General features: G+C 38.8%; 1 protein-coding gene across 1 annotated transcript in view; it reads left to right on the top strand.

The window, feature by feature from the left end:
• The window catches only part of EDNRB (endothelin receptor type B), a 13,305-nt gene extending 3,696 nt beyond the window's left edge, over positions 1-9,609 (top strand). Inside the window, exons 2-7 of the mRNA XM_009639682.2 lie at positions 5,255-5,367; positions 5,535-5,739; positions 6,083-6,232; positions 7,147-7,280; positions 7,849-7,957; positions 9,478-9,609. Of these exons, the coding sequence (XP_009637977.1) occupies positions 5,255-5,367; positions 5,535-5,739; positions 6,083-6,232; positions 7,147-7,280; positions 7,849-7,957; positions 9,478-9,609 (843 nt within the window). The remainder of the gene's footprint in view (positions 1-5,254; positions 5,368-5,534; positions 5,740-6,082; positions 6,233-7,146; positions 7,281-7,848; positions 7,958-9,477) is intronic.
• The last annotated feature ends 1,232 nt before the right edge of the window (positions 9,610-10,841 follow it).

Below are 10,841 nucleotides of genomic sequence, written 5' to 3'. Positions count from 1 at the left end.
AAGAGCGGAGAAAAAAATTTCCAGGGAAGGAACAAAAACTGGTCTTTGTCCAAGCCAATGATCAAAGGCCAAAGTCAGCTTTGTAGGCAGTGGGGGTTTTTTAGTCATGGATTTTTAGGGATTACATAAAAAATATAGTTAACATTATATAGCATCATCAAGTACTGGAAATATAAAAAAGACCAGATTAGTGACTGCATATCCCATGCAGATGCAAACTGGCCCCTTTGTTAATCCATCTGTGCTCTAAAAAAGGCAGGATTTCCATGGAAATTTCTTTGTGGTGACCTTACTATCTCTTGTAATGCCAAGTACTTATAGGGCATGCATCATGATAAAACCAATCTTTTCCCTACTTTCCAAAAAAGTCAAAGTGCTTGCCTTTAGAAAACATTGTTACTATTCCATATCACAACTCTTGGCCACTGGTCCTTCTGGTGTTAAAGATAACAGCCTTTTTATTGGGAGAAATGCATTATTTCCTCTCGTTCAACATCTAAACCACCTGAGGTTTTGCAAAATTAATCTCAGAATTTCTTAAACAAAGTTTATTGATCTCTGACCATGTTACGCTAGAAGTCTGTTTTGCTTAGGAACCCTTTATGGTCAACAAATGCAGCTTATAGGCACTTCAGAAAGATCTGAACTGTCCAGTGGCAGAACCTGTCTAGACTTTACAGGCAATGGGGGGTAACTTTGTTCCGTAGCTAGATGGGAACAATCTACTCTGAAGTCCAATCTATGGGGTAGTGGAAATGTCTGTACATCGTTATAAGTACACATACATAGTTTTCATGATGGATCTCCAAACTGAAATACGTTAATGTCAGTATAGATTTGTCAGCTTAGAGTAGTTTTTTTCATTATGTATACATTTGTTATGTATACATTCACTTAAAAGGTGCACGTGAAAAATTTCAAAACAAGTTTTCATCTCCTTATTTGGGTTTTTTGCTTCTACCCTGTGTTTATGCTTCCCAATCTTACAGCAGCATGGCTTTCTTAATGGTTACTTTTGATGCAGTCCTGTCACTGGGATTGTGAAATTGCAGAATTTTTTTTACTTTGAAAGCACATTATGAGGTTTCTGTCATTTTTAAGATGTCTGTATGATATAACTTGATCTTAATTAAGTATTTTAAAAAAAAGTTTCTAAGCAGAAGTTACTAATAAAGACGGAGGAAAAGAAACTAATTGCATGCCTCATTAAGATTTATACCATTTATTGGATAGGTCAGTAAAACATTCTTAGCTTAACTAGGAAGTGTGAAATACATTTCCTTGTCTAGAGGAAAGAATCCCACCCTGACATCATAATTATTGTTAAATATTAACAAATTTTGTAATGTTGTCTGACTTATCCCTGACCGTAAGCTTAATTTCCTGGGCAAATTTCCTGTTTTGAAAAGCTCTTGCTCCTATGAAATGCTGAAAAATACATTATCTGCATGATCTCTGTGTCTCAAGAGTATCAGGTGAAAACCTGCCAGTCGTTTCACAGATATATTGAAAAAAAATGTTACTTGTGAATTAGGTGTACAGTTGCATGTCTGATTTCCCATCTAACCCTGCAATTCATAACTCATGAAAATCGAGTCCTGTCGTCCCATGAACTAGACTTGCTGTGAAGGCAGAGCTAGGAGGAAGTATGAATTCCTGCTCTGCGCTTCCATGTGCATTCATTGCCCAGGACTAGGACACTGATAGAAATAAGTGGATGCTTTGCTACTTCTTTGTGCCCGACTAGTGGGTTGGAGCCATGGCATCAGCCTTCTGGCTGGCGGCCACAGCCCCTGAGCCATCGAGAGCGGGCGTATGGTGCTCGCATGCTGGCATATTCCAGCAACAGATTACGAACATCATTCTGTTCCTGCACAACCAAGCGGAAGCAGGGCAGGAATTGTGGTTCACAGGTGTCTCTCTGAGTCACAGCCTCTCCTGGGGCTACTTTCATAACTGTGCAGCTTTCACATCGGTTTAGGCTCAGGTCTGTGCCTCGTCTGAAAAAGTGTTTGCTAGGAGTGCATCAGTCGTAGTAGTTCATTCAAGTATGATTTCACATCATTCTGCAGCATGTTCCCTTTTCTTTCATTCTATTCAATTTCATCTTCAATGCATTTCTGTGGCTTAGCAGTTAAAACTTTGCCCATGTAAAATAAGTGACTATAAAACATTGGAGAAGGTCACTCGGAATACAGCCAGTGGTAGACTTCTCTTGGCATTTTACTGCTGAAAATGCAACATTATTTTTATCTTTGCTGCCACTTGGCAGTATCTCATGACTCTCACTCAGTCATTTATTGTTGGTAAAATGGCACTCTTTGGACAGATACCCTATTATGAATCATAAGAAAATAATTTTGCCCACATAAAATTGCGTTAGACTACATCTATACGTCACTAAGAATAATCGTTGCTCTTGTCCACAAATACGATGCTCCTGAATACTTTACAGTGGATTTTCACTGTACTTTAAGGCAGTCTTTTGAGGAGACGGCAATACAGAGGACAAATGGAAACACCAAGGAAGCATAGTTCAGCAATTAAACCATTCTACTTTTTTCCTTTTACTTTCTTAATGTTTTCAAGCTTTTGCTGCAAAGCATATCATTAACCACTTGCAATACCATGATAGAGAAACTTATGCATTGAAATGCTCAAATTTCACAATACATCAGCTGCAAGAGGTAAAGGACATATTTTGCCAATTCAATGCAGACAGCTTTGTGTCCATACTGCTCCTGATTTAAGCTGGCTGAATGCAAGCGATATTTTGAAGTTACGCTAGACACAAGCTAATGCACCCTTGCTCTCAGTAGAACCCATTCACTCATGTCCAGCCCTATTATAATCCAGCCATATGGCTCCCAAACTGGAGCTGGCTCAAATCCAGTCAGCTTGGAGCACAGGTGTGACTGTCTGCACCTGAGAGATAAGCATGAGTTCAGAGAAATCGCTGATGTGTGGTTGAATGGTTGTGATTTTGGGGGAGAGAACAGGGAGTGTCTTGCATATACACCAGCTAGTTGTACCTCAAGGCCTTCAACAGATTCTTCCAACAGAAATTGCATCAAAGTTCTGAATCCGAGTTCAGCGAAGAACAAAATATTTTAATTTTGAAGTGCTTTTTTAATGAGTCACCTCTGGTTTAATATATATGCATGTACAATATACAACAGATACTATAAACAAGTATACAGTGTACTTGCTACCCAGTCCTTGCTTCCTGTAACAACTAGGTGTGGTAGACTGGAGGTTCACTGCCTGGTTGATATACATTAAATTAGTCCAGGTGTCACTGGATTCTGCAGAGTGCGCATTTAGAACACCTGTAATAATTCACATTGCAATTTTAACAGTAGTTTGTTACTATCAACCCTTTACAGCAATTCAAAAGAAGTCTCCGGGAGAGGCTTTATTGAAAATACTTTAATTAGAGACTGAGTTATTTTCCCACATCACCTAAGTAAAAGATACTGTATGGTTATTATAGCCTCATCCCTACTTCTTCTGCTTTATTACTTTCCATAAAATTCTCAAGAAACATAAATCCTTGGAATTTATTTTTCTGCTTCATTTCTTCAGAAGCATTATACTTCATTTTTCTTAAGTAGATCATTTAAGAAATAGATCAAAGCTGGGCTACTGCTCTTGTTTCAAAGACCCCATTTCAGCACAGGTCTAAAGCAGATTTCTGAAGGTGTTCTGAAAATATTGGTGGGCACTTCATAGGGATTTCTAAAAGCACATGGTCATGAAATGTACTTCATTACCTTTGTGTTAAAATAAAATGATACTTAAATTATATCAGGGCTTTTTGAAAGCTGTCTTGGACCTTGTAACTGTTAATCCTTAGCTGCACGTGTATGTGTGCTTAAGGACTTTGCTGAATCAAACCAAGGTGACCAGGCAACCATGTGGCTATTTTTGATCATTTTGGTCCCCAGCAAATTCTATACAGTATGATGATCTATTTCTTCTTTTCCTACATCCCTGTTAAATGAGATGTTTGAGGAGACCTGAGCCAAGGGAAAGGTTTTGCAGTCTCGTTTGGATAGCTATTGTTCTTCTTCCCTCTCCGTTTCCATTTTGTAGCCCTCCATCTGCAACAGATCCAAAAGGCCTCATTTGAAGAAACTTAAGAAAAACAGAGATGGGCTTAGATAGCATAACTAATTACAGAAACGCAGAAAGTTTACTTTTGTATATAACGATTGTGACTATTTCTTGGCATAACGTCTGTTCTGGAGAGTCTTGTTTTTATGAGGAACGGGAGGATTTGGCTGCTGCTGCATTAGAGCAGCTCACAGCGAAGTACAAAGATTAAATGCTTCTAAACTGAAGCTACAGACAAACAGTGTGTAGCATCAGCTGTGAGGAGGGTGCTTTCTGTGCCCAGTAAGTCTTGTCCCTAAATCATCTAAGATGTACTGCTAGGATGTGATAGCAGATTTCCATGAAAGTGTATGACCCAAAGTGCGATTGAACCAACCTAAAATTCATTGTGTTGTTTTCTTTATTCTGTAGCACTTACAGGTTTGTTGAACGTGCAGATAGTCCTTTCGGTATTGGAATATGGAATCATTGGAAAACTAGTCAATAAAGATCTTCAGTCTGGGATTCATCTGATCTGTCTTTGCCTGCTGTGAAACAGTTAGTCCAAACCAGCTGTTTAGGCTCCCTGAGTGTCCAGTGGGTTCCTTTTTTCATTATCAGATAGCTAAAAGCTACGGGATACTGACTTCTCAGCTGAGGGAGCCTGGACACCAAGCTTCAAATAAACCCCACACCAGATGTGTAGTTGTTGGCTTTGTCCCTGTTCTGATCAGCCTCAAGTAATTTTCTGTATTTCTAGTAAATGGAGAGTTATGGGGATCATATAAGAAAAGCAATGAGCACTCAAGACAGATAAAGCCAGTGTAAAGATGAAGGAAATCCTCATCTATTCAGTCATTTTTTACCATAAACACTGGAGTGGTGAAGTTGTTAGAAGCAAAACGAGTGGAGTTTGCAGAGCATAAGAAGTCAGGACTAAGCCTTTATGCATATCCTTACTCAGCCAGGGAGTGGCTGGGATGTTACTGACTAGTTTTTAGGACATATACCTTGGAGACTCCCTTGTGAAAAGGTTCTTGTTGAGTAAGTTTTACATGGCAGAAAAGAAAAAAAATTGAGAAAAAAGTCCATGTTGCAACTTTGGGATTATTTTTTTTTAAAAAGTGGTGAATTTCTAATTGTTGTTTTCTTTCCACAGCTGCTTGCAGAGGACTGGCCTTTTGGTGTCGAAATGTGCAAATTGGTACCCTTCATTCAAAAGGCATCAGTGGGCATCACAGTGTTGAGTTTGTGTGCCCTCAGTATAGATAGGTGAGACCCATGTTTTTCAGCAGACTGTAATTCCTTTTCAATACGGGCATTGGCTCAAATTCGCCCTTCCACTCAGCTAATACAATATGAATAAGCTGAGTTTAAGCTGGTTAAACCAGGTGGGTTTTCTTATATTTTTAATTTGCAAATGCATGCTTTTGTTTCAGGTACCGAGCAGTTGCTTCTTGGAGTCGCATTAAAGGAATTGGAGTGCCGAAGTGGACTGCTGTTGAAATTGTACTGATCTGGGTTATATCGGTGATATTGGCTGTTCCAGAAGCTATCGCATTTGACATGATTACGATGGAGTACAGAGGAAAGGATCTTAGAATCTGCCTGCTTCACCCCATGCAGAAAACATCCTTTATGATGGTAAGACACTGATGTTTATAAAATCTCTGGAACAGTTCCTTGGATCTTGTCACTGTTGTGTGTATTGTAATGTGCACAAGGGTATGTGAAATGTCGGTGAATATAATGTTAAATGAAATACTGACAGATTTCTGAAGTATATTGGTTAAAAGAAGAGCATTCAGAACTTTTGTCTTTTTGGGGGCTTTGGGCATGTTACTGTCTTGTCCCATTTTCTCTTTTCTGTAACGTACACCTTATAGAGACGCTTTTCAGGACAGACTGAACAATTAGCTATAGCACAGTTTCCAGAATGCTCAACATTCAACTCCTAACAAAATTTTTGCTTTTGTTTTCCTTCTAGTTTTACAAGCAAGCTAAAGACTGGTGGCTGTTTAGCTTTTACTTCTGTTTGCCACTGGCTATCACAGCATTTTTCTATACTCTCATGACGTGTGAGATGTTACGAAAGAAAAGTGGGATGCAGATTGCTTTAAATGACCACTTAAAACAGGTAAAAATTTATCCCTGACAACTCTGTGGGCTGTAGAGAGGATGGCAGTGATTCCTTTGCCGACTTTACTGCTGCATCATTATTCTGTTCTTCTATAATAACTTCAAGATTACTACTAAGGAAACGCTTCCTAACAGTGGTGCTGCTGAACTTATATGTATGTTTATCCCTCAGATACCTAAGATTTTCACTGGCAATCACAAAACTTTTTTTTTCTTGTTTGGTGTCAATCCTTCAAGTTTTATAGTTCTTATATTTTCTTTACAATAATGAGAGCTGGATATTTTGTAATGAAAACTGAGGTCGTGCTGTAATGTAGAAGCTGGTGCTGTAAATTTGTTAATTATTTTGAATCGATTTCATGCTGAACTATAGTGAGGTTAGCAGTATATGCTGGCAGAACAAACCACGTTCCAAAACACATTCCAAGTTAGCAGTGCACCAGAGACAAACATCATACGTCACTGGAATTAAGCTATATTTGTACTATAAAGTATATTTATGCTTCTTTGCTCTTACCTCGATAAAGCTGTAATTGAAATCTCTTGGGCATTTAAAATAAGACCTGAGATCAAAGCGCAAGAAACTACAATTGAAAACAAGCTGGTATTTGAAAGTGACTGGGGAGACAAATATGTTCTTCATTTTAATTCAAACGGCTGTTTTTATGTCCTTGACTTTTTCATTTTATTACTCATACTTTTTAAAATTTGAGATACAGAGAATCAGTGCAAGACATCTAAAACAATAGAGAGATTAAGTACATATTCCAAGAAAATAAGGTATTCTGGTGTTCTCCTAATTCCTATTTTGTTAGGGGCTTTGTTTTGTTTACTAAACATTTGGATGTTAGAAGACAACAACAATCAAGAGACAGACAGAAACTATAACGCTCTTCTGTCCAATTTTTTCAGAGACGTGAGGTGGCCAAAACCGTGTTCTGTCTGGTACTTGTTTTTGCCTTGTGTTGGCTCCCACTCCACTTAAGCAGAATATTGAAGCTCACTATTTATGACCAGAAGGACCCCAACAGATGTGAACTTTTAAGGTGAGACTGTAAAAATAAAATGCCTGTGTGCTGCTGACGTTCTCCCTAAGCATATTTGGATTTCCCAAGGAACTAGCTTACTCCATGTGTCTGAAGTTCTCCCTGCATCTTCATCCAGGACACTCTCGTTTCACTCTAGCAGCAGAGTCAGGAAATTATGAGGAATCCCATGAACACAGGGGCTTCTGTCCTGTTTGCCTGTCTTCTCCTGATCTCTTTTGGGACTGTCCTGTTGTCTTGTGGCGTTACGAGGGCTGAGGGCGAACTTCTGTCCCTGTTTTCCCTTTTAACAGAACAGATAGGATTAAACCCGTGAAGAAAACCTCATGCATGTTTCCTCCAATAAGTTAAGGTGGTTGGATCTTCTGAAATTACTTTCATGAGAATGGTCTACCAATTCAAACTTTATTACTGAGCCTCCATGAGTTAATCCCATTGATATAAACCCTTTTACTATTACTTCTAATAGGCATGGCTGAGTGAAGCTGAGTCCAATTTTCATAGCTGTAAACCTCTACTAAGCCTTTTCAGAGAAAATTTACTTACACTTACTCTAATTTCCACACAGCTTTTTTCTTGTGATGGACTACATTGGTATTAACATGGCTTCACTGAATTCCTGCATCAATCCGATAGCTCTGTATTTGGTGAGCAAAAGATTCCAAAACTGCTTTAAGGTAAGAGGCTGCTGGGAGGTGCTCCTCTGGTTAAAAGATGATGTCAGCAGTAAAATTCATTCTTTAACATAACACAAAGTGTTTTAACTGGTCATTAAATTTTACTTTGAATTTTAACTGGGTTATGGTAGGTGGTGTCTTTCATAGGGACAAAAAGAGAAAGCAAAAGAGAGGAGCGTACAGTAAATCCTCTCGGCACCGTGCTAATCAGTGCTACATCACTTCCTGACTGGAGCTGGCACCCCGCTGCTTTGAGAGCACTGACAAAGCAGACTCGGACTGTGCTGCAGAGATTCACGTAGCCATATCCTCTGCAACCCAGAGGGGAGGGTGCTGACCCTGGGTTCCCCCCATCCTGATCAAGCGCTTAAATCAGTCGGCAGCTATGTAAGGCAGAGAGTGCAAGTATCCAGTTGCCCCTTTTCAACACCAACATTTTATGAGACAGACCTGTCCGTAGTTTTGCCTTGGTTTGAGTGAATGGTCCTGGGCACTAATTCTCCACACAGGATCTGAGGCTCTGGATTGCATGCGGATTGCAGCCCAGCAGTCCTTCAGCCTTCATGTCTGCTCAGAAAATGTCCAGATTTGGGCTTTTTTGTGTCCCCTACCCTGTGTCTGTCTTCAGACACTGTATCAGGGTTCTTACATTGCCTGCCACAAATTCTTAGATTTTTCTTTTCTTACCAAGCATTTAACCATTGGCCATTGCTAAGCTTATTGCCTGGCTGTGTAAATTCCTTACTGGCTGCGTCTTTCCATCAGAAGCCAATCAACTCTACATCTAGTAGCATTAGGGTATTTCCCACATAACTGTGACAGCACATGCTGCAGAGGTTTTAGTGTTGGTCTCATCTTCCCTGTCTACATTGCTGGCTCCCTGAAAGACTTACTGGAGCTGCAAGCACGTAAGAGGTCTCTAGCATCCTGAGCATGGAAACAAGTGGGTGTGCAGGATCCCAGGATCCCAGATGGACTTCCAGCACCCAAAGGCCAGTCAGTAGCCTCAGCAAAAGGTCTGCAGTACATCTAGTAAATGTATGAACTGTATGTAGATTTTTACCATGCCTCTCCTTAGTTGTCTTTTTCCCCCCCCTCAAAAAAATCAACTGAACAGCAGCGTCTTGCTTAGGAAGTATAGATTACTATACTACACTTTTTTCCAAGAAACATTATCAGAGAAAGGGACGACAAGGAGTCATAGTTTTATTTTCAGGTGCATTTAGAATTGCAGACCAGACTCACAAGAAGTATGTGTGTGGCTATTATTGTATACAACTCAATATAACTCTTCCTGCTCTCCAGCACTCAGGTTGCTAATGGGGCATCCCAGATGTTAGTGGCCATTTGAGCAATGTCAAGCTTAATTTTGTTTCTTTGCTTACGCTGTAATCCCAAAATGGCAGCTTTTACCCTTGCTGTTCCCTGCTGTACTGCTGAAGAAGGGCAGCATTTCAGTGCATTTTGCCACATGCGCAAAACAAAATGATGTAAAATGTTTATTCCTTTTATTTTAACAGTCATGCTTGTGTTGCTGGTGCCAATCCAAAGATCTGTTGTCCCTGGAGGAAAGGCAGTCCTGCTTAAAGTTCAAAGCTAATGAACATGGATATGATAATTTCCGCTCCAGTAACAAGTACAGCTCTTCATAAAGCAAGCATAAAAGGTATATTTGCTTACATGAATGATGGTGCCTTTTTAAGTAAAAGTGGCAATTACTTTTAACTAGATGGTAACGTTTAGAAAAATCTAATATTATGTTTGCACAAAAAAGGTTATTAAAAAAAATAATTGCCCCAAAACTGTGTCATGTTCAAAATCATGGATGTTCATAAAATTGTCATGTATGGAACATGAAGAAAAGTGTAGAAAGAACAAGTCATTGTTAGCACTTGAATACTTCTGAATCAGCACTTCCAAATGATCCCCACGTCCTGTACATTAAACGTTCATTTGTATTATCACTATAACTGTTGTAGGAACTGAAGACAAAGTAATTACTAAGCAGTATAATAGAACATAAATTGGATCAAAGCCATTATTATATAAAAATCAATGTATTATCTTTTATAAAGCAGATTAACCACCATCACTACTGTGTTGTTTTTTTTAAATCTAACATGAAATACTTTGTAATAGAAGTTTAAATGTAAAAAAGTAGAATTTTTATCAGGGGTGTTATAGAGGTAGCTAATGAAAATATTAAAGGATGCAGTCAAGTCAAAAGTGCATTTCACTCTGATGATTGTTTTTACCTATTATTATTGTTAGAAGGAACCTCCCGAGGCCTCTATAAATACCGTTTTGTAACCACTTGGTGTGTTCGGTGCATTCGGCAGCATGTTGGGTATGGTCCCATTTCACTGCTTCCACATTATCTGAGTTTAATGACAGCAGAGTAGAGAAAAACACACCAAAAGCAAAAATTAGTACTACTAGAGCCATATAAACAATGGCTAGTGTTGGAAACTGGCTGTTTTTAACTGAAAACAAATCGATTGTGTCCCATGTAAACTCAAGATACTTTTGTGACAATTTACAACTGTTTTTGCAATCCAAACACTGTCTTGGGGCAAAATCCTTTAGAAATAGCAGGTGGAAAAAATGCTACCAAGGTAAACAGAGAATTTGAACTTCTATTTTCATTTAGATTTAAATCTTCATTAAAAAAATAATTCACGAACTGTACTTCTAGAGAACAGTAATATCGTAGCACACTCATCTTCAGACTGCTTTGAAATATGTTCTACTTCTGTAGTTCCATATTTGTGGGCTTAAGAAGATGTGATTAGTTTCTGCTTCTGTAAATAGTTTAGTGAAGCGTAATTAATTATAAAGTATTACAATATGGGCAGGACCCTGTGAGAAAACAGAAAGGTAAAGA

Source organism: Egretta garzetta, unplaced genomic scaffold, assembly GCF_000687185.1.
Source record: "Egretta garzetta isolate BGI_Z169 unplaced genomic scaffold, ASM68718v1 scaffold335, whole genome shotgun sequence".
Lineage (NCBI taxonomy): Eukaryota > Metazoa > Chordata > Aves > Pelecaniformes > Ardeidae > Egretta > Egretta garzetta.
The sequence above is the reverse complement of the archived record's forward strand: the minus strand, read 5'-3'. Positions and strand labels throughout refer to the sequence as shown.